This window comes from Botryllus schlosseri, chromosome 8 (genome assembly GCF_051294905.1).
Source record: "Botryllus schlosseri isolate E-star chromosome 8, Bs_hap1, whole genome shotgun sequence".
In the NCBI taxonomy this organism is placed as follows: Eukaryota; Metazoa; Chordata; class Ascidiacea; order Stolidobranchia; family Styelidae; genus Botryllus; species Botryllus schlosseri.
Window position 1 is genome coordinate 8,658,532 of NC_137243.1, and position 24,087 is coordinate 8,682,618.

The window sequence follows — 24,087 nt, forward strand, 5'->3', positions numbered from 1 at the left end:
GAATATTATTCCTCCGTAACCCGAGATAGTTCTTTTAGGTTGAAAGTGAAAATCTATCGTTTTAATAATGAAATTATGGATCAATATTTGTTTATATATTATTTTACAAATAGAATTAATCAGGACTGTATTGTACGTTTAATTTTTCAAAATGAAAGACAGAGCTATATAGTCGTGAAAAAGGGCGGGAATCAAATGAAAATACATGAAAGTTAGCTGTCGGTTATCTTGGTAACCTTGCTGAAGCGTCACTGCATTACTGATTTTATCTCATTTATCGCCGAAGTCATCATGTTTTTCGCCCACGAATTACTGGTGGGTCCTAAAGGAAAATTTACTCTGATATGGAGAGCCGCTGTGAAGAAAGAAAAGTTGAAACGTCGCCAGCTGGAGTCTTTAGATGTGTTTGAAGTTTGGTGAGTTGCTACTGTACCTATTACTCTCAGGATATGTACCTTCCAATATTACGGATCAATGCTATCGTACTTCGGTACCGTTACCAGCCCAACAAAATATTTTTGCAGTGATTTCTAGCCAGATGTTCATTTGCAAATTGCAAGATGCAACCCAGAGTAGAATCGGTGACAACGGCACGCGCAACGTAACGCGAGCATTTTTATCAGATCACGCCGATTAATGAATTATGATGACGTCACAAAGCGATACCAGAGTCCAGATTCAGAATAAGGCGCTTGCGCTTAACAATGAACGCAAGCAAGCGTGGCATTTGCATAACAGCGAATATACGGCGTAACTCTAGTCCGGCGTATACCAGATCTATTTTAACACAATGTTACATTTAATAAGTAATTCAGTATCGAATCAGTACGAAAAATATTTTCGTCACACGGATGAAATTTTCCAATCACGCGAGAAATCCGTCTGTCACGCACAACATGCTGTCGAAAACAACCACTGATTCCAGTCTGGTATGCAACCAGTTTCTATATTTACTCTAGCCTCAACAACGCTGCTATAAAAACCATCGATATACCCTAGTACAATTGACTATTGTAGTGCATACTCGTAGCCTACGTTATGTACCATCGTGCCATTAATATAAAAATATCTAAATTATGAAATTTTGAGCCAATATTATTTCATCAGTGAATCTGTGAATTCCTACAAACCTGCATATGTTCGTGTAATTTACATTTTTGTTTTTCTATTAACAGTCAAGCTCTCAAAAAATACATAAGGCCAAGGGCAGATTCGCGCATGGGAAGTATCACCGGCTTTTCATTGAGATTGTCAGCTCAACTCGTCTACGGTGTCGCTGTATGTTACAATTGGAAGGTTTCATATATCCTCGGTAAGTATAAATGTGTGAAATTAATTAGTGGTGCGAAAGCCTATAAGTCATATCAATTATATGGCATATCTTTGATTGCTTTATTGTTAAAGTGCCATAACATGATTCCATTTTCTTCAGATGATGCAGTGTCCTCCTGGAAGTCTGTGGTCATAAGAAAGCGTGCGCTGCAAGACTTGTCGCTTCCACAAGCGAAAAAGTCTCGAAAATCACATGGCCCTGTTGAAGTATAATGACAAAATATCATCCCTATCTTAGTACCAGCCATTATGAAATTACTGGGCCAAGTACATATATATATTGTATGCAATGAACACAATAGTAGATGTGTTGCAATTACTAGGGATGGTGTGAACGTGAGGTTCACGTTCGCGTTCTGTGTGTGAACCTCGGAAATTTAGAGGTTCGCGTTCACAACAGAACCTTGGTAGGTTCTGCACTGTGAACCTTTTTCATATACTACAATTTTCACTTCATTACAACATCGTTGGTTCAAATTTATTGCATTTCAACTGCAGGCCACTCTATATGCATGGCGCTATAGGCATAAAAATCATCACTAAACGAGCATGTACTTTGACAATCTCAAAAGTTTTACTTGCTTTGTTGCAAAAGTTTGCTCGAAATAACCAACTTTCCGTTTGTAAATATTTATTGACTCTCTGCTGCGAGCTTGACCCACAATCAAAAAACATCACGGTCGAAATAAGCTACGTAGGCCTATAGTCAGCGAATGATGCTTATTCCATTAATCAATCTAGCAGGCGTATGGGGTCAATCTTTACTTCATATGTTTACTGGATCATTAAAACCAAATCGGTGCGATTGAGGCGTTGGCTACTGCTGTATAACTTGTTAATGGGGTAATATCGAGAGCAAGTATAGAAACCCGTTTCACACTCTGCTCAATATCAATGTAGCAATACTCAGACGCCGAATACATTTTCCGAACTGTCATACGAAAAAGGTGACTCGAGTCTGACTTGAGTTAAGTCATGACTCGAGTCATCCCAACCCTGCTACAAGGCTATAATCTGCATCTTCCTTGCCCGACGACATATGCACATCATGTAGCCTACTCATGGTATGCATATACGCAGATCGTGTGTATGTATATCATGAGTCGGTGTATATGCCGCAAGAACATCAAAGACAAAAATAAACTACGTCCCTTCCTTCCCTTATATTCCCTGGTAAGTCCTCGTCAAAATTGTTGGCAAAGCGACGGAAGATATTGATTTTATGAGATTATTATATTATTTGATTGCCCCAGTTGATACATTTGGCGACGTTTAAAACGTCAATATGTATTTCAGCATTGTGACGTAATGCTGCCCGAATCGTCGCTAGGTATCGTGTACATTAATATAGGCTATCATTTCATTGAAGGATAGGTAGGAATTAGCAATATGACGTGCCGTGACGTCATGAGGTTCACGTTCGTGTTCACACAGAACCTTTCAAAAAGGTTCGCGTTCACACGAACCAGAACCTTTTAGAGGTTCACACCATCCCTAGCAATTACCTAAATTGCTGGGCATAATATGGACAGGAAAGCGTGTTCACATAGCACAAGTTTTAACCAATATGTGGAAAAGTCATTTGCCTTTAATACCATCCCAGAATTTCCAGTTGGACATCAGATTTGACGCTGATCCAATGTTCGGGGAAGTCTACGGCGCTAACTTGGACATGCTTCCCATGCTACCTCCGCGCACCACATCCGAAGAATCCTCATCGTCCTCAGATGTGAGTTTGTGCTTTAGATGTCCTCACTTCGCGATAGGGCTTGTTTTGATAACTGCCAGATTCTCTTCATTCTTTCGCATGTGCTAGCATAAGAAAATTTGTTTGTCCATCTTTTCCAGCTTCTCCGTCTGAAGCTAGTCCACTGTACATTTTCTCATAACTTTTGTATGGTCATGTCCATCTTTTCCATCTCCTGATTCGGGAACTTGTCCACTGTCTTAGTGTCTTTTGGATAGTCAGGCCCGTCTCTTACACCTACTGACTCTGCACCTAGTCCACTGAACATTTTTTAATATATTTTGGATGGCCAGGCCTATCGTTCCCACTTTTTCCACTGTACATTTTCTAGTCTCATTTGGTTGGTCAAGCTGATCTTTTCCACTTTCTTAATCTGGACCTAGTCCTTTGTACATTTCCTAATATCTTTTGGATGGTCATATTGCGGATAAATCCATTTTGCATATGACACAATGCCTGTCTTGAATTATCTAGGATAGCAAAAAACGGAGACGAACGTCAACGCATGCCGTCGTAGATGTGAGCGAGATCACTATGAACGAAGAAATCCCGACGTTGCGCGAGGTATCAAATCACCGCCTATAACGTTTTATGTTCGTTGTATGAAGTGATTTATATTCAGGATGGAGACATAATATTTGGTGCCGAAGCTGCGCCATTCGAGATGGAGGACCTGGAGAGTCTCGGTAAACAGAGGAGTGGATTTTTGGACTCCATTGTTCCAGCGCAAGTTCCTGAAGTAACCACTCCTCCGGCTGCTATGATGACAGAGACGCCGTGAGTCATACCAAAACGGTTAGGGTCAAATCAGGGTTGTAATCAAATCGGAAGGTTCCGAGTCGCAACTCTTGGACTTTTATAGTTTTGACTCGTGTCAAGTCTGAGTCCAAGTCAGAGAGCAACGGGTTGAGACCAAGTCGTAGTGTTTATTGTTCAAATACGTACCTTTTATGCCACCACAAAGAATATAATGCCCGTTATTCATCACAATAAGATACTGTGGTATTTTTTCGACCATACGGATGATCATAACTTCGTAACTGTGTTATCTCCATCAACGTTCATGGCTTTGTACAATATGTTTCGTATGCTGCGATAGGCCAATCAAGGTTTCAAGGCGTCTACAGTGGCAAAAATTACCGAAACCACAATTCTCGTTGATAAATTAACTTGCAATGGCGAGGAGCGTATATTTTCAGTACTCGAAAAAATCGTCTTTTACTATTCAACTCGAATCATTGTTCCCAGCTCTAATTATTATACTCATTTCTCTCACCGCAGACATATTTATTCAAACAGATATATAACATTTTATGGGCCTATTTTTCAATTATCGGTCTCGATATACAAGACTTGGATAGTCAAATAGAATGTGTCGAGTCACGTGCAATGACTCGAGTACGAGTCAAGGAAAAATTGTGACTCGAGTCATTACAACCTTGGTCGAATAATTGATAATTTTAATGTTGTAGAACAATGCCCAAGCCACCAAAAAGGCGAAGAAAAGGGGCCAGAGACGAAGAGTCTGTGCTCGCAGTTCCATTAGAAGAGGAAGCGCCGCCTGCGGTTCGTACATGCTTTTTAAGTTACGATTTTCTTTGAGACTGTCGAATTGCGTAGGCTCCTGAGTCAAGCTCGCTGAATTTGGGATCTCTGAATGAGTACGAGTTGCCGGTTAGGAGGCATAAAAAGCCACGGAAACTAATCGTGGATCCGAAGGTGGAGCGTACGGCGAATGAAATCAAGAAACAAATCGCAACGAAGAGTAGAACATTCGAAGAATACCGAGATGAGGTATCGAAATTGTCATTATTTTGTAAACTGGCGGTACCTGTGTTAGTACTTAGTAGTGATGATTCAGAGCTAGCAATGGCTGCAAGCACATCACATAAGAATGCCGGTGTCATGATTCACGCCAAACGACGACATGTATTTTCTAGTTTTTTTACAAATAAATTATTTTTAAAACAGGTACTACTCTTTTGAATGGTTACTGGAACTACTTTTTGTGACATCATGAATTGCAATTGATTGAAATTTAAGGGTTTGCTTGACGAGCCTCTGAACTTCGTTCCGATGGATATGTTGACTGCTGCTCCTACGTTTTTGCATCCACATTTTGAAATAGCAAGGGTAAGTGAAAAAATGATTCATTTTCCAATCTTCATGACTTACGTGTGCGGAAATGCTATGAATTACAGATTGGAACCGCTCGAGAAAGGCAGGTTGACGATCAAGGCGTACTTCAAAACATGTATAGATTCAGGGTGCAGAGTATACTGTCGGAATGTAAGCTACATTGATATGAAATTGTCAATATATTTTGTCAAATTTCTGTCTCCTATTAATTTCCAGTGTCCAGTCCTCAGCAGGTGGACGTCACAGAAACGGTTAGTATGATGTTTGTGCTCATTACGTTTTCATTACTTGCCCCTCTGGAAGTTTTGAGTTAACTGGTAGATGTCAATGTGAAAATTGAATGTAACACAACCATCTACTGAATTTTGGTTTGCACATTGGACGTATGTGTGAATTATAATATGTCAAATCATGACTTGGCAACTGCATTGGAATCAAGTCACTAGAAAGTCGCAAGTCATTCCGAGTCACTGCAGATTTTGACTCGAGTCAGGTCAAGTCATTTAGAAATTGTAAGATCGAGTCACGATTCGAGTCATGCAAATTTTCAAGGCGACTGATCTTTCGTATGTAAACAATAAATTGGATGGCAACGGCCGATTTTATTGCTTTGTGCAGCTTGACTGATGCTGGAAGTTAGAGCGTTTCGCGAGAGCGAATTTACGATTTGTGACAATTCTACAGCTGACGAGCGGAACGTAGAATTTAATGAAACTGCACTTGATCGAAAGCTACTGTCGCGCTGATTCCAAAAATATGTATTAATATCTGGTCAGGGCACTGAAATCGTGATTGTAATGTGACACTCTAATTGTTCGGGGCAATGGAGATTTGAAATGTGGAGGGCAATTTTGGGTAAAGTTCCAGTGCACTGACCAGATTTTAGTTTATATTTTTGGACTCAGTGTGACGGTAGCTTTTCTAGGTTACTTTGTTACCGACTCGTCACCACTTGTGATGTACTGATATCAAGTCCGCGTTCTTTCGTGGTTTCAAATTTCACAGACCGAGGAATCCTCAATCCATACTGCTCGAGATATATCAAATGTACGGGACGGATTGGGAATCGGCGCTTTACCCGAGGACGAGTCCCTGCTACTGACTGACCAGTCACGATCCCGGCGCCGTACTCCAAGTAATGTTTCAGCTTGAGACACAATATTTTTCTTTTTCCGAAGAGAGTGTTTTGTTTCTAGAAATGGATGCGAGTCGGGTGTCTGAATTTGGTGGTAACGTGTCGGAAATGTGAGTTACTTTTTGATGTAGGCACATTTGTAGAATGTTCTTATTGACTTCTCTTGGTTGATTAGGATGAGTTGCCGACTGGTCGTCAAAGTAGTCATTGCTCACATTGATTTTCAGTCACTAAGTATTTCTAGTTTTTCAGAGTTCTCAAGTAGGGTTTGCCTATTTGCACTAGTTACTAAAGTAGTTGATGGTAGGCGGCTTCCATTTTAAACTTGATTGAACATTGCTACTTCTGCGTTAGTATAAATTTCCAAGTCAGTAATACAGTCAATATTCTAGGTCTAGGTTTGCATAAAAAGGTGCAAACTGTTAAGTAGAAGTGAGCTCAGTCTAAAAATGTAACCAAGTAGGCGTAAACCGAGAAAGTTTTCCGAGCTCTCCTCTGACCTGTTATTAATTTTGCCTAGATAACGTAACTGTTTCATGTAGAGTGCCCCAGGAGAACATAGACGACAGAATTGCGGAGGAGCAACCCATACCTGAAGAGTTTCCTATGCCACCGCCTGGTGACGACTTGGAGCTGATGCCTATTGCTGAAGAGGATTTGCTCAGGATGCAGGAGATATCTGTGATGGAGTAAGCCATTTCAAGTCCATCGATTTCATGTTTCAGATAACAGGTCTATTGTTCGTAGATTGTTCAATGTTCAGGCATTTAGGTTGGTGTTAGATGTTGGGTCATGTATTTTCAAACACAGACTGACATTACTAATGTTCCATTGGAGTATTGTTTGTTGCTACTGACATAATACAGTGTTGACCGTCTATGTTGGAAAGCATTGACCTCTTATACAATAACCAAATTCCAGTGCATACGCAAGGCCAATATCACATCACAAACAAATCAGAGGCAGCAGAGATATATGCCAACGAATCAAGAGCCATTTTTAGTGCTGTCTAGATTTGAATATGAGTCCCAGTCGAGTATCAGTTGTAATAATTCCAGCTGAGTAGCGAGGGTATTTTTTAGTAAGGAAGTCACACGGCCTTCATATTAAGAGTTATTGTTTCGACGAGAAGTATAGTTTCGGTACCTTGTTGCTACCGTGCAAGCCTTGAAAACTGGATTGGTTCTCAACATCCAAAATATGTTGCACTGGTTCTTATGCATTAGGCCACGGGGTAACCAATATTCGTAGAAACGACATTTCCGTGAAGTAGAGCCCAGGTTCCTAGCCTCGTAACATTAAGTTTTGTCTCGCGATAGTGAGGTGCAAAGACATTGGGGGCAGCATGACGAGGTGACCAGTTTCAGTGAGATAGCACCACCTGGCATGGTGACTAAAGCCGAAGCTGCCAAAAGGTTTTATTCATTACTAGGTGAGACCATCGGGTTGTACATCTGCCACTCAGGGAGTCCGTATAATGTACCTCTATATCTTTAGTACACGCGAAGGCAGGAAGAGTCCACTTGAGCCAGGATGAAGGTTTCTCAGAAGTTCTGATATACAACTGCTAGGATGAAGGATTTTATAGATGTTTCAACAGGAGATTTTAAAGAGTTGATTTTTTAGAAGTTGTATTTATTTTCGCCTAATCGTTCTTATTGATTACTTTTGTTTCTTATTACAAATCGTTCTATGTGTAGTTCTTCGGAAAGACCAGATAGTGTGATTCTTTGTGCTCCGACACGAATACAGCAGATGTATTGAGACAGTGACTCCGCATTTTTATTTATAACAACGCAGTAAAGTAATAGACTTATACTTTCACCGCGATGTACTGTACAGTGTACATACGACATACATGTACTGCACAAGTGTACATACGGTGCGCGACTGAAATGAATTTGCCGATTGCTAGTGGGATCTTGAATGGTATGGAGTCGTGAAGATTCCATTGTGGCGACACTAAACATTTCATTTACCTGCAGTTGAGAAATTGAAGGCAAAAATATCTGGAATGCATAACCCATTGCTTGTTGCTAAGGTAATCTTCAAAATAAAACCACCGACTACGCGCGAAATGCACATTCCGTAAACGGCTATACAAGAAATTTATTGTAGGTACCGCGGCGAAACTGATGTAAATTATGAATTGCAGTCAACATGAGCCGTTGTGTTACCAACAGATTCGTTGAAACAGGTAAATACAGAACCGCTGGAACTTGTGTTATATAAAAATGTCTCGAACACGAATCTTGTATCGTATTTTCGGTCTCTTCCAACGCAAAGCATGCAGCTGCGTCGTCCGTTACTCGCGCGGGAAAAACGACTCTTCTCGTACAGTTGGGCTTGGATGAATTCCGACACGATATTGTGACTCAGTTCCCGTTATTTACATCGATCACGAGTACATCCACGTTGTCCCCTTTCCTTACCGAATTGCGACCGCCGTCTCTTGCCGGAAGTACGGCGAGGGCGTTGATACCGTACTGGAACTGTCTGCCAGAGTTTTTCTCGTTGCTGATAAACGTTTCCACCACGGGCGCGCCACCCTGCTGACCGGTAACTTTGCATTGTAAATATTCCGGCTCGTCACGCAAATCTTTATCTTGCGGGAACTGAAAGGTTACGGGATGCGTTTCGAGAGCAGTCTGCATTCACGTTCACATACTAGAGAGGACTCACATCCATTAATATTCTGACATATCGTCTTAATGTCGGAATTAACGAGGATGTGGTTATGTGATCCCAGTATTTCTCACTGATATCACGCGTTCGTTGTCTATTTCGATGTATAAACGTGAATTCCAATTCTTATCTTGGTATCTTATCTGGGAATTCGAGCAACCTCGCGCATCGCGGTCAGCTTACCTCGGCTGTAATTTTGCGGTGTCGTATTTCTTGATACCCGGCTAGCTTTCGGTAGGACGGTATCAGCGCGAGGGAGCATATTGCCGATCCGGCTGGGTTTTCTGTGTGAAATATCGAGAATTGACATGAAACCGACACGTGGGCCATGCCGAAACCGACGCGGATAGACGTGGGGATCAAGCTACATCCGTTTTTGTGTCGGTTGCGCTGTGTGAAATATAACACAGCAAACGCGTGACAACACGTTTTCGATCGAAGTAAAATGATATGTGCTTTTTTTCTCCGATTACACCTGATCCCCCTTTCATGTTTTAAGTAGCTTGGGTTTCTGCATCATCTATCATTATGTAACTCTGATAGCATGCAGGAGAAACAGATATATAGGAAGCGCGGCTGCAGCCCCAAACATGCGGATTGGTATTTCCGATATTTTGGACATACTTCGACACGAAAATATATAAATCATGCTGTACTCCCGATACATTTTCTCGCTACCGTGTATCGGCCAATTCGCGGATGCTCGGTATTCATTCACAGTTTTGTTGAATAATCATACTTCGAATGTAAATTACGTATATATACCGCTCACCTGGTACAATGAAAAACAAGTTTTGCCCCTCATTGCGGTTCGTAGTCATGAAGTAGCTCTTCTCCCTGTATCACGACAAATGTAATAATTTAGATCGGTCGACCAAGGTCGTGACATATCACGTTACCTGGTAACCGCCGACAAGGAACTAAAGTGCAGTTTGGCGCCAAATATTTTCGCAAGAAGTGATGAAGCCATCTCACGACACGCTTCTAGAGTGCTGATCACTACGATGATGTCGGCTGTAAATTTCAGCATGTTCATAATGAGTCATCTTCCTTAACTACTTGGGTCTACCAAATAGACTTATAGGATGGTGGTTTTCTCACCGCACCTTTGGACATTGACGATCTGAAAACTTCCGGCAGCAACGCCCAATTATGCCCTGTGATTCCCAGATCCAACAATTTCACCGAGTTCTGCTGCAGATGTATTTGTGACGTCACGTGGTTCGCAATAATTTTATCCTGTAATATTTTAGAAATAACGAATCCTTGGCTATCATACCGGGTAGTGTCACACAAATGGAGTGTGTTTGTAGCCCTATAGGCAGTAGGCCTGAATACACCAAATGCATCGTCTTAATGTTGTATTGTTGTCGACGACGTCACAATAATACTATCACATCATTATGCCTACGTCCCGAACTCGGATGTAGTCAGAAGAGGGATTGTTCTGTTCTGTTCGTACGTTGTATGGATGGATTGGATACGGTACGCAGCAGAGATAAGCGGAATTGTATTTTCAAGTCCATATCCAGTTACTATAGGGAATACTCTAAACCAGTGGTTCTTAACCTTGCCTCCAGCACCCCCCAAGGGGCGCTGGCGATTTTTAAGGGGGAGGAAACGCTCAGGGGGCGATATGGGGGGCGCTGGGCTCAGGGGGGCGCTGAAGAAAAATGCCGTAGATGATGTGGTAGTCTTAATGAGTATTCCGAACAAATTAACATTGCACAAAACATGCCAAACCCTGAAATTGTTGGTCGCGCTATACGCGACGATGTTTGCTGCATATGTTTACATGAATGTTGTGGGTTATTATAATTCATTTACAACGAATCGCGCGTTCTTTTCCATTTAGATTTTGACCAATTTCCCGTTATTTAAAACCCTGCCGTCACACTTGCTAGGGCTATTTTCAACTAAATGTTTCGAATTAGGTATTATATCCCGCAGCGCACAGCGTGTGAAAATCGAAGAAGGAGGCACTGTATATCAATTTTGATTGACGCTTTGTGCACGAAATGAATAACTAATTATATATACTTGTATTTGAGAGCTACAAAATTAAATGGTCAGAATATTTCTTCATCGTATCATAAAGGATGATACTATCTCGTGTTGTGGTTCACAACCTTGCATTAACATTATATAATATGAATTGCTTCGTTTGGAATATATTCATGTTAGAATTAATAACTGGACACAGTACTAAAGTCAATGTGCATATATCTGATGCATCTAATTCTCAGTTGACTTACTTATAGTTACACAAAGCACAGAGAAAAAATCCAATACCATTAATTTCCCCTTATTGCCAATCGCCGAAGTAAATTCAGGAGGGTTCGAACCACAGAGTGTTTGGCCATACCCGATTGTTGATATAACAACGTTGATTTGACCCTGAATATACCACACACAATTATTATATGGTTTATTGTAGTCGAATGGTCCTCGAGCGCGATTAAAGCGCGAAATGTTTCCGATCCCAAAAAGACCAGCTGAACTTTGACCTCTTGCCAAGACCGAAACTGCTGCAACCCAAGCCCTCAATCGGTTAGCTTGGAGGGCGCCATAAATTATTTCGGTGAATGTACATAAATTAAACATGTTTTTAGGACTCGCCCACGAAAGAATACGCCTAGTTATAGAAAATAAAAATAGACATTTAGGCGTCGGCCATTACCACGTCACGATGCACGAACACATGAAGTTCCGGTGAATATGGGACTCCGAGAAATGTGTCAAAAAGATCGCCAGCGACAAAACCTTAGCTGAAGAGGATTGCCCATAGGTTGAGCGTGAACTTCCATGTTTAGCCTAAGTCTAATCGTCCGTAGGTGCCTAGATCACTCGTGGCGCATTATCATGTCGTCGCAATCTGCACCCCACAGGACAAATAACATTTATCAGAGACAATTATTTGCCAGTGACGAAATAACCAATTTTGAATCGTTTGATTACTTTAGTTTAATACGTCTATGCGTTTCAATAAATTTTTGACTATTGCGGACAAGAGGTAACAAAATAACGTGTACATAATTGTACCAACGGGCACGCCTAAATATGTTCACTTATTAATTACGTGGCCTTCGTTTTCCAATTCATCAGCTCACTCAGCGCTACTGGTAAATCTGATAGCGTGGGCTGAGAGGATAAAAAGTTTATAGTGACATATTTATGCAATTACAACCTAAGTGTTGGAGGTTTACCTAGACTCCTCCTCGCCACCTCATCCGTGAAAGTGGTGTCATACAAAATCCTAGAGGTGGGCCGTGCTATAAGTCGGCAGTTACGGAAAATAATGCAGAATATCGACCTAGTATAAATGACCATAGTAGTCGACAAACACCATGAATACCACAAAACAAAAACAAACAACCTATTTCATTCATGCATTATAGAAAATTTTGGCTCCTAGGGCGACCAAGCCACAGAAACTTTGCTATCGAACCTTCGAAATCACGCGACGAGGTTCTTGTGGGCCAAGTCCTCATGAGTTTGGTTTATCACACTATGGGTGCCCAAGACAATCGTTTTTAGGGGTATTGACGAAGTGATGTTACGGCCCTCCCTCTCACCCATTGCCTTAATTACTGTCCTTACAATATGTGGTGGGAGGGGGGGGGCGCTGGAGCACGAAAATTTTTGAAAGAGGGCGCTGGAGGAAAAAAGGTCAAGAACCACTGCTCTAAACATTGTGAATCATTACGAATTCCATCTCCAAATTCGATGCCGCTGAAAAAATGGCAAATCCTGATCATAATTTGAAATAAAATCCAAATCTGCTCATGTCCGTTACGTATAGGCCTTTCCGGTTACCTTCTCCCCAATCGACAATACTCCAACGACGGGTGTCTTGAAAGTGCGGCATGTCGATAATCCTTGCGCGGCGAACAAGCCTATCTGATAAGCTGTGACTAAGGTCCCATTCTTCACCAAGATATTGTCTCGCGAGTTGGATACCTAATTTCAAAATTCAAATGAATGATAAAGAAATTGTGAAATAATCTGGAGATCAACCTTACTTTATTGCGGAGACCCGGTTGAATGCTTCCGTCATCTAGTAAATTCGAACTGAAACCGTCGGCATTCGTCGTTCGAATTTCATTGTTACCTTAAAGGCAAAATGTCATTCCTTCAAACATTTATCACAAACTCAAGACTTGATTGCGCCATGTTATACGCTACTATCCTTCCTTATCATGGAATGGCCTGCGATCACAGAGGACTCATTTTATTACCTCAAAGTTAGGGCTATCAAATTGACATGCGTGGTCAATGAGCAGTGGGTGGGCACATCAATTAGATGCAGTAGAAACATGGAGTCTGGACTCACGGTCATCGTAGAAAATACAATATTAGGACAATTACGGATGTTGAACCAATATCCCATGTTGTAGCAGTAGCGGGCATAGGCAGATAGATATTCAAGTAGTATTCAAAATGTTCCTTAAAGCAGTGGTTCTCAACCGCCGGTCCGCGACGACTTTTCTGCCGGTCCGCCAGGTATTTCAAAATTTTACACTTTGATTTCAAGATTCAAAATATTGAAGGCTTGTCAATTGATTAAATAAATGAATCACCAAATTTAAACATAATCAGAACTCTGTGAGGTAACATTAGGCCTGGAAGCATGTTCGATTTAACTCAGACCTGGGCAAAGTGCGGCCCGCGACGAGATTCTGACTGGCCCGCGAAAAGTAGCCTGGAATTTAAAACATAAATCCTAGTTTTGAATGCTAAATCCAAAGGTTGCATAAACTGAACCGGAAATGCGTATACTTTCAAGCTTGCTTGTTCATCTGTGTACGTACATTACATTGTACACAGTGATTACGCAGCCTCCGTATATAGGTCGTATAATCTGGATTCAAAATGCGGCAAATATAGCAATGTGTACCGTTACAATTAAAGTCAAAAGTAACGGTTTCCTGATAGTTCAAATTTTTTTGTTGTTATTACGAATTACCCGGTCTGTGATTTAAATTGTCATGTCATGCGTTTTCAAGCCATAATCCGTAAAACAAGTCAATCAGTGCACGTAAGCAGAGGTCACCCAAAAACGATGAACAGGCCGGGCAAAAAAAGATGTAGAGGCTGAAGCCAGACTTAAGAAGATTTGGAGCACTAAATATTTGTTTACTTCAGTGAGAGGGAAACACGTCATGTCCTTTGTGGTGAGCATATAGGTCGCCGTGTTTGGAGATTTTGAATCGGCATAATGAGAAAGTGCGAAGGGCTGAGAGAGTGCGGATTTCAGAGCATCTGCCAGAGAAACTATCAAAACAACGAAGCTAAATGCCACGCTACGCACAGCTCGGGACCAAGACAAGCTTTGTAATATCCCAAATACATTTTGATGTCTCAATAGAAAAAGGAGCATGGAGAAATGTGATTTAAGGGAGTTGAGAGTGTTTCGTGTTTCAAATTGTTTTAAATATTGTCACTGAATGAATCAATGTAATTTTTTGGCCTGGCCCGCAAACCTATTTTTTGCTTCTCATTTCGCATGCCAACAAATTTGAAAGCACCTGAAGGAGGCGCGAAAGTGATGTCTACTGAAAATTTTTCCGCGCTCCGTGGGATTTCCCACCGTTTCATTGTTATTACTCTGTGTGTAGTTTTAATTTCATATTTGAGAATTTTCTATCAACAGTCATAACCATGCCTGGGATTGCCAGCATTCTAGTTGCATTTTGTAATATGACGATGAGGGGGCGCGAAATTTTTCACTATCATAAAGGAGGGTGTGTCTAAATAAGTTTGAGAACCATTGCTCTAGAGTACCATAGGCACAAAAACGGTTTCATAATTGACATTTTGTGTTGATTTCAATATTTAATGGTCCACCGGTCCGCCAAATATTTTTTGAAATTTTACTGGTCCGCGAGGTGAAAAAGGTTGAGAACCACTGCTTTAAAGCATACATTAGGCTATTATTCATATCCGATTTGCAACTAGGGGTAATCGTTTCGTTCATCTTGTCATTCATATGCAGTGATGCACCTCTGCACCCGTTCACCTACCTGGTGAATTTTGGTTCACCGCCACGCTTTCTTGAACCCTGATATCCTCGGCCAGAATTTTACCAAATGCGTCTGTAACGAGCATTGTCCTCTTTTTAGTTGCTCGGAATTAAGTTATTAAATGAGCTGGATATTTACCGATAATGGGGCCTTCTTCCGCTCCTAGGTTATTGACGGTATCGTTTATTATAAGAATCGCCTCATCCAACGTGCCGCAGTCTGGCGATCCGGCATCTTGTGATAAAAATATTGTAGTTATGCAAACCATGGTTATTGGTTATCCCTTCAAGACGAAATCTTATGCCGTACCTATACGTACAGTCCGATTGATCGGAGTACTCGTGAGAGCAGTCACTTGATTTTGGGAAGCGGATGAGGATAATGTGAGTGTCCCTTCCTCCTGTTGATGAGAGGAAGAGAATTTATAACGCGTAATTCGTTGATTTGGGCCGTAAAACTTACAGCGGATAATATACTGTCGATATCAACGTCGGTTAATCCCCTGCCGTCTTCGGAAACGCTAATGACAGTGGCGGGCTTGTATGTGAGCTAAACAGATTTATTTAAGCGTAAGTTCTTTGATCCTAGTTGTAATATTCTATGATGAAGAGATATAATATTATCTTACGGCGTGCTCCCCATTGCGACAACAGACCGATTTCCCGCCCGGTTGATTCTGATCTTCTCGAGGCCTGTCATTCTTGTCAACGGATGATTTTCGTTTGACAGCTCTGACATTTCTTCATGCAAATAACACAAAAACATTAATATCAATATACGGTGCCGCAATACCTATGTTAAAGTCCAAGCTTACGCTCATCGATCCAAGTAACCATGAATAATTTCACAGACGTAAATTGGCTGATGTATATGATGGACTCGGACAAATTTTCTGCTGTTTATATAATAGCACTCCCAGAAGGCGCACAGGAGCCTCACACACAATTACGCTAATGCATTGGATCGGCAGTTACATACAGGTTACTATAATTTACATAAATGCATTATGTCTGGGCATCTAAAATCGATTAACTCACGGATAATCTTCAACAGATGCACATGAACACATTCTTTCCACTTGATTACTTAGGCATTCCAAAGCATGTGGGATGGCGGGAAGTACAACATTCAAACATTCCTGTACGGGAATTTGCAAATCGAATTCATTCATCGTTACAATCCACACAACTTACTGAGGATGCCTTCTTACTTCCCGGTACATTTATGATGAGGGTTGATCCTCGTATCCCGCACTTGAGTCTGTGCAAAAGGTGGAAATATGCAATCGATACATTCCGAAATTTCATCCAACCCTCAATAGTTGTGCCATCAACTCTGAGGAGATATTATGGGCACTTGGGCAAGGATGCGAACGCAAGCATTATTGATTCAGTATCAAGTGCTTACGGACGATTAGATCCATGGTAATGTACCAACTAGATCGCGAATTTTCCATTATAAAAATGTCCGTTGACCTCACGACTTACCACATCTATCTCAAAAATGTTGGGAATTTTGTCGGAGCGTTATATACCTGGTAGTCATAGCGTCTGGCGTGACTTTTAGCGAAGCCGTGATGATCGCAATTGTAAAACCCGGGGTTTCTTTGTCAATTACGCTCGCTGTCGCTTCTGGGGTGACATCCCTTGGCCCTATTCCAGTTCCTCCAGTGGTAATCACTAATTCGAGTCCCAAATCGTCGCTCCAGTTTTTGAGAGTGTTCTGTGATGCATGTGATCGTCAGAACGTGGTTCACTATACTTGCCATGGCATTGTTGTAGGTAGGTGGGATGGCATATCATCATTTTCAGAACACCCATTCCGTACCAATGAAAAGGATCTATAACTACGTGCTATAACTGTCGTACCGACGACGATTCCGAGGGTTCCAACCATTCCATATTGTATACGCCGACCATATCGGGTGCAAATCTTCCGCAGGCTATAGCCTCATACTACATGTCTTTTCAAAAGTATATGTACATATGAATGGCATAATTATACGTTTTAAAGCACTGTATAAAACACCTTAGTCTGTTTAAAATGCAACCATAAGGCGGACGCTCCTCGGAATATTTATGTATAGGTTACTTAACTCTACTGGTCACGTGTGATTGATCATTTACATGGTTTTCAAGGTGAAAATTGTAAGATATACACGAAATTAATCCGTATAGTTGCGTCTTCAAATATTTCTGATGTGTTCACCTTACGTGATCAATTTACGAATACATACTAATTACGTTTCGGTTGAGTGACCTGATACTTACGGTTGCCCAGAAGTAAACATTTAAGTATCAGGTTTGTGGGGGTGTATTATACAACGTTTACTTACTATTTAACCTGACAAATTTGGCATATGAACCATTAAGATAACTATCCCTTCGTTTACGGTTATTATGCAACACGATGCACAATCGTCTGACCTTATCAATTGATTATTATTATTTCGAAAAACAATTTGCGCCATTCAAATTTTTCTCTACTTATGGCATCCACGAATCTATATTCATTGTGCAATGCGCATTTACGATTATATGGTAGCCTATTGATATTTCGAGTTGGCAATATATGTGCGCGCCGACATTTTTTTGTTTGTTTATTGCACCAGTATTTACAGTTTTCTGCTCGACTGTGATTTTAGTCGCGCTGAGAATAAAGATCACAAATTTGAGAGATATCGGCTTTACTCACCGCAATTTGATCCTCCTCGTCTGGAACGATTTTGTAAGCTTTTACCACCGATCTGAAACTGGAGATATATATACTGTAAGAATACGTCGAATATCCTTTTCGCGGTATTGCTATCGTCCATCATATACAACCTTTTAGCCTCCACTATTACTTTTGACATACCCGTTCATCGTTTGAGTGATCATGACTGCTATTCACGTGCACTGATGGACTTGTCCCACAAATTGGGTATTTGGGAACGTACCGCAAAATATTTTGAGGCAATAATTCGTAGTGTAGCAATGACAACAAACAAGTTTTGGACTGTAATATATGGAAATAGTGACTTGTGACTTTCATTGTTACGTAGGGGTACCGTATATCCTCTTTTAGGAGGATTTGTCCTCCATTTTCAGGAAACCGAAAATGTCCTCCGAGAATGCCTAAATGTCCTCCATTTTGGAAATCCGTCCTCCCATAGCTTTGACAGCCAGGGTAATGGACAGGCTGAATTAAAGATAAATGGCGCAGAATCTGTAATGCGGTCGTTCGGAGTGGGACTCGAAAAATCAACCTTTTTCTTTTAGTCACCCCACAGCAGCATCTTTAAGAAGTGGGTAATCCGGGAGTCGGGTCGGAAAGATGACATTTCTATATTTTATAACCAGCAGTTTTCTAGTCCGGTAGTCTGACTTTTGTTATTTTCTAGAAAGTGTCCCTCCTCCCGATTTCAAAAATATGGTAACACTATTGCTACGGAATACTATATGTGTCGACTTTATTTTGAATCTCGATCATGTATATGACTTTGACCACGTAACGTAACCACGGTGCTGTTTAAACTGAACCGGTAATGAGTTTACGTGACCGACTGTATGTTAGTATCCTTGATTCTAGTCCACATATCAACATTCAAGTGTAGGTTTTATGTTTTAAATTCCAAGCTACTTTTCATCAGGGTCACCATATTTTGTAATCTGGAAAGAAGGGCACTGTTTAAAAATCAAAAGTTAGTTTACCGAAATTGAAAACAGCTGATTTTGGAATATTTACTGGAAGTCTTGTGGTGTTGATTAAAAAAAGGTCGTCACTTGAATTCGACTCCGAATTACCCCTGTGGTGTTGGCTAAGAAAAAAAGGTCATCACTCTGATTCGACTCCCGAATGACCCGCTCGAACGTCCGCATCACCCAGTCAGCGTCATTTATGCCGATTTTCAATTGGAGTGGAAATGACTTTTTTTTTCAAATCGAAAAAAGGCCTTCCTCAATCCTGACAAATGACCTAAAACTTCAATAAAAAGTGACTTCAGAGTATTGCCACCATTTTCCAGCCAGCAACCCCCCAATTTCTGCGCGTGGGGGGGGGGGGGGTAAAATGGCCCATCTCGGCAACCGCTGGTCGTAGAGTCATGATATATAGCTCAAAATCTGCGGAACCATCATGTTTCTATCTGTCATAAGAAGAAAGTTTTCTCTATTGTGAACACAAAATGCGTTATAGCCAAAAAACAATATATACGCACATTTTTGTTGAAATTCAACATTTATTCTGACGAATTGTGATCTGTCATCAGTTTTGTTGAATCTAAAAGTAACACACTGACAATACCGAATATTGGGCCCTTAATACAAATATATTCACAACACAGTCCTTTTAAAATCGGTTCAAAACATCATAATGAAACACTCACATTTAACGACTTATTGAAAATGCATTTTTGTGTCAAAGTTTTTCATCAGTTTACGATACTTAATTTTTTGGCAATTGAGAGGCCATCTCGTCTTTGAAATACCGAAACTTGTGCTGATGCTTCTGTTACGAGCTTTACATGTCGTTCCACTGTTTGATTGTGGCATGGATGAAACAAAATCAGAGGCTTCTCGCGGCATTCGTCCAACTCTGCATCAGTTATGTGCTCAATCGCTGGAGGAAGTTGTTGATAAGGTTCAATATCAACCAACTCGTGGTTTGCCTTTGCTTCCAAGTTGAACTTTGGGACACAGAATAAACGAATAGGACCGCAGTTCAATTGGTTGGAACTGCTATGACTCCCAATGTCCATAAGTGAATTTTGTTCAGCGGCATGTTTTCGAATCGCCAGCACCTTGGTCACACCCAAGTGAAAAAAAAACTACGTGGAAGTGTATCTTGTTGGCCAGTTACTCAATTCAAAAAGCTCTCGCCACCACTTATGGCCTTTCCAAAGCTCCCATCGGAAATTGTGAATGACTTAAGTAAGGACCAGTTATATGCTTATAAATGTGCTGGGCAATTATTCAGGGAAATGCTGATGATGATCTGGCTTAGGCCTATTTGGAGGTTGGACCAGTTGTGCATTCAAGATGGCTAACTTTAGGATGCAGTGCAGAGTTTTACGGTATTATGTGACAGTTGATGAACCGCCTTTGAACCTGGAGGTTCTGGTTCGTTTTTGCCTTGAAGTATATTTTCCGACTTGGTTTGAGATCAAGCGAAACAGACATATAACACATGGATCCAGAAACTTCTTCAACTTGATTCAACAGGTTTTGAATTTCTCTGACCGAAACGTTCGGAAAATTGCTTTGAATGTGGTGATAAGAAACGGTTATTTCGCACACCCCGAAAATATTATGATTGCAATGCTGGCAGATGATAATGAAGACATACGAAATAAGGGTGTGACCAATAGGTGCTTGCGTTTCGAAAACATGCCGCTGAATAAAATTCAATTGTAGACATTGATAGTCATAGCAGTTCTAACCAATTGAACTGCGGTCCTATTCGTTTATTCTGTGTCCCAAAGTTCAACTTGGAAGCAAAGGCAAACCACGAGTTGGTTGATATTGAACCTTATCAACAACTTCCTCCAGCGATTGAGCACATAACTGATGCAGAGTTGGACGAATGCCGCGAGAAGCCTCTGATTTTGTTTCATCCATGCCACAATCAAACAGTGGAACGACATGTAAAGCTCGTAACAGAAGCATCAGCACAAGTTTCGGGATTTCAAAGACGAGATGGCCTCTCAATTGCCAAAAAATTAAGTCTCGTAAACTGATGAAAAAATTTGACACAAAAATGCATTTTCAATAAGTCGTTAAATGTGAGTGTTTCATTATGATGTTTTGAACCGATTTTAAAAGGACTGTGTTGTGAATATATTTGTATTATGGGCCCAATATTCGGTATTGTCAGTGTGTTACTTTTAGATTCAACAAAACTGATGACAGATCACAATTCGTCAGAATAAATGCTGAATTTCAACAAAAATGTGCGTATATATTGTTTTTTTGGCTATAACTCATTTTGTGTTCACAATAGAGAAAACTTTCTTCTTAAGACAGATAGAAACATGATGGTTCCGCAGATTTTGAGCTATATATCATGACTCTACGACCAGCGGTTGCCGAGATGGGCCATTTTACCCCCCACGCGCAGAAATTGAGGGGTTGCCGGCTGGAAAATGGGGGCAATACCCTGAAGTCACTTTTTATTGAAGTTTTAGGTCATTTGTCAGGATTGAGGAAGGCCTTTTTTCGATTTGAAAAAAAAGTCATTTTCACTCCACTCCATTGTACATTGTCCTAGCTGTAAAAGCAGTAAAGGAGGACTGATTGCCAAAAGAAGGACATTTAGGCGTCATCGGAGGACATTTTCAATTTCCCGAAAAATGAGGATATATGGCAACCCTACTTTTCACGGGCCGTAAAATGCCGAGGTCAGGCCTAAGCCATACGTTCGCCATGATTGTTTGAAGTATTGTTCCAGCGACGTCGTCATATTCGGTGTTACGGCTGTTGAATGTTGACATGCAAGTGATTTTGAAAGAATGAAATTTCTACTGTGCTGACGAGTGTCAGTCGAAACTATTCGGGTTATTTCAATACGAATATGTTATTCAATTGTATATTAAAGTTCTGTACCTACGAGGGCCTCTTCAAGTAGATGTAGTAGTTTTCAAGACATGTCAAAACCACTTCAAGGGGTAGTAGAAATACAAGTGGAAACAAGGAAGTCGTTTCAAAACGTAGATTTGGTCGAGGGTTCGCATACTCTGAGCAGTCAATCAGAAGTGGCTTAGTGGCTATAGTCTCGAAATTGGAAGTTGTGTCTTCGTGACTGATGCAAAATGATAAATGGGACTACAAATAAGTACAATCTTCGAATATAGATTCAGTTACTGTGATACAGAGGATATTTCGTGCGATTCTTACGAGAATTTCACTCATGCAAGGGATGCAAATTTATCTAACACCTGCTTTCTACTTTTCGAAATCCACAGCGTCAAAAATGAGTGGTTTTGTCTGGAAAACTGTTCAAGTAGAAATGGGGTAGTCAAGACGTAACTAGTATAACTAAGTAAGTAGGCCTAGTACAAATTGGCAAAACCTATTTTAGTACTACGAAAAAGTAGAAGTACTCCGTTACTGACCACCACTGCTTGTTAACATGTTCGAAACATTTCTTTAAAAGATATGTACTTTGGATAGAAATGTGCGATTCACAATACAAGCTTCCGCGAGCCGCATGTTGAACAATCCTGCTGTAAACGTACGAATCAACGATATGTAACTTTCAAACCATGTTCGCTTCGTCTCTCACAATATGGAGGCTGTGCTGTGAATATAGGCCTGAACGTCGGCAAAGAGACAAACGAACGGATGTTTTGATGTTCGCTGTTGAGCTTCAGGTGTAGGATTGAGTATCAAATCTTTCAACGCGTTTTGTGTTTCGAAAGGATTGACCAACACTATGCAATTGAAGTCTAATTTATGGAACGACACATGTCAACGTTAATGGATAAATCATCAAGTATTCCGATGCATCAACGCATAGTTATATATTATTAAATCTCGAAATATTGCTTCAAGGAATATCGCATGATGGAGTTGCCATGCAATATTCAGTAGATTTCCAATTTAGTTCACTCATGCAAAACAATCTCCCTTGCAAAAAAATACACTGTAATAGGAGCCACTTGCACGTTCATTGATATGTAGCGGTCTTGTAGTTATTAATAGGGAATTGGAGATGTTACGTATTTATTTAGCGGCGAAGGTGTAATACAAGTCCGTTCCCAAATTGAGATCGGGGCTTCTATCCCATTTATTTCCGAATATTCGTTAAATGGTCAAACATAGCTTTTGGGTCTAGTCCTGATATCCACAATTATGAGTTGGTTGGGCAATTAGCATAATAGATCACTATGAGATGCTGAAGTTCATCCAATCCTTACGGCGTTATATGCTGCACCGTAGGACAGCGGATTATGCCCTATCAACTGTCAAAGTTTCACCATCGAATGTTTACATGCGATAGTTCTACTTAAACTCACAAATGTGGCTGGTTTATCGGAACACCGTCCGTCTATTTATGCTACAGATACGCACTCGATTTCACTAGTGAGATATACTCTTTGATTAAACGTAACCGTTGTGTGTGATTCATGTCTGGCGATCATGACTTGTATTCACTTATTGATAACATTACTTGAATTTAAAATTACCCATCGTGCTCCTGGACGATCTTCTGTAGATTCGGCCCGCTCAAGTCGCATTTCTCTCCACTAGAGCAACGATCGCTAACTGAAAATACATAAAGTTACTTCGAAACGGGACTTATACATACGTTTGGTAATCATATTAAACGTCAGTCAATTAATTCGGTTCTCCATGATATCGCGGTTGACGCGGTGGAGCACAAATTACGGTATCTTCAGACGTTGTCGAATAAACGATGGCCGAAAGGCTTGACGGGGCACCGCTGGTGCCAATTTACCGGCAGATGCGCCGCTCACAGACCGTGTGCGTACTGCTATCTTCCAACATAATTATTAGGGATGGTGTGAACCTCTAAAAGGTTCTGGTTCGTGTGAACGCGAACCTTTTTGAAAGGTTCTGTGTGAACACGAACGTGAACCTCATGACGTCACGGCACGTCATATTGCTAATTCCTACCTATCCTTCAATGAAATGATAGCCTATATTAATGTACACGATACCTAGCGACGATTCGGGCAGCATTACGTCACAATGCTGAAATACATATTGACGTTTTAAACGTCGCCAAATGTATCAACTGGGGCAATCAAATAATATAATAATCTCATAAAATCAATATCTTCCGTCGCTTTGCCAACAATTTTGACGAGGACTTACCAGGGAATATAAGGGAAGGAAGGGACGTAGTTTATTTTTGTCTTTGATGTTCTTGCGGCATATACACCGACTCATGATATACATACACACGATCTGCGTATATGCATACCATGAGTAGGCTACATGATGTGCATATGTCGTCGGGCAAGGAAGATGCAGATTATAGCCTTGTAGCAGGGTTGGGATGACTCGAGTCATGACTTAACTCAA

The 24,087-nt window shown here is 40.8% G+C and overlaps 2 protein-coding genes across 2 annotated transcripts in view; one reads left to right on the plus strand and one right to left on the minus strand.

Moving 5' to 3' along the window:
* The window catches only part of LOC145445601 (gephyrin-like), a 105,293-nt gene that overhangs the window by 79,019 nt on the left and 2,187 nt on the right, over positions 1 to 24,087 (minus strand). Inside the window, exons 2-18 of the mRNA XM_080323796.1 lie at positions 23,226 to 23,304; positions 17,756 to 17,813; positions 16,596 to 16,783; positions 16,255 to 16,321; positions 16,099 to 16,199; positions 15,690 to 15,801; positions 15,524 to 15,610; positions 15,371 to 15,461; positions 15,200 to 15,295; positions 15,062 to 15,133; positions 13,061 to 13,149; positions 12,855 to 12,998; positions 10,145 to 10,277; positions 9,938 to 10,052; positions 9,811 to 9,875; positions 9,222 to 9,322; positions 8,747 to 8,968 (exon numbers count right to left, since the gene is read on the minus strand). Of these exons, the coding sequence (XP_080179922.1) occupies positions 8,747 to 8,968; positions 9,222 to 9,322; positions 9,811 to 9,875; positions 9,938 to 10,052; positions 10,145 to 10,277; positions 12,855 to 12,998; positions 13,061 to 13,149; positions 15,062 to 15,133; positions 15,200 to 15,295; positions 15,371 to 15,461; positions 15,524 to 15,610; positions 15,690 to 15,801; positions 16,099 to 16,199; positions 16,255 to 16,321; positions 16,596 to 16,783; positions 17,756 to 17,813; positions 23,226 to 23,304 (1,820 nt within the window). The remainder of the gene's footprint in view (positions 1 to 8,746; positions 8,969 to 9,221; positions 9,323 to 9,810; positions 9,876 to 9,937; positions 10,053 to 10,144; positions 10,278 to 12,854; positions 12,999 to 13,060; positions 13,150 to 15,061; positions 15,134 to 15,199; positions 15,296 to 15,370; positions 15,462 to 15,523; positions 15,611 to 15,689; positions 15,802 to 16,098; positions 16,200 to 16,254; positions 16,322 to 16,595; positions 16,784 to 17,755; positions 17,814 to 23,225; positions 23,305 to 24,087) is intronic.
* Positions 196 to 8,125, plus strand: LOC145445614 (uncharacterized). Its single transcript, XM_080323814.1, has 16 exons — positions 196 to 416; positions 1,176 to 1,312; positions 1,433 to 1,539; positions 2,936 to 3,061; positions 3,554 to 3,643; positions 3,702 to 3,856; positions 4,552 to 4,645; positions 4,700 to 4,873; positions 5,123 to 5,212; positions 5,281 to 5,368; positions 5,435 to 5,469; positions 6,224 to 6,353; positions 6,415 to 6,463; positions 6,896 to 7,042; positions 7,673 to 7,785; positions 7,851 to 8,125. The coding sequence occupies exons 1-16, from the start codon at positions 292 to 294 to the stop codon at positions 7,922 to 7,924; spliced, it is 1,734 nt and encodes a 577-aa protein (XP_080179940.1). The 5' UTR covers positions 196 to 291; the 3' UTR covers positions 7,925 to 8,125.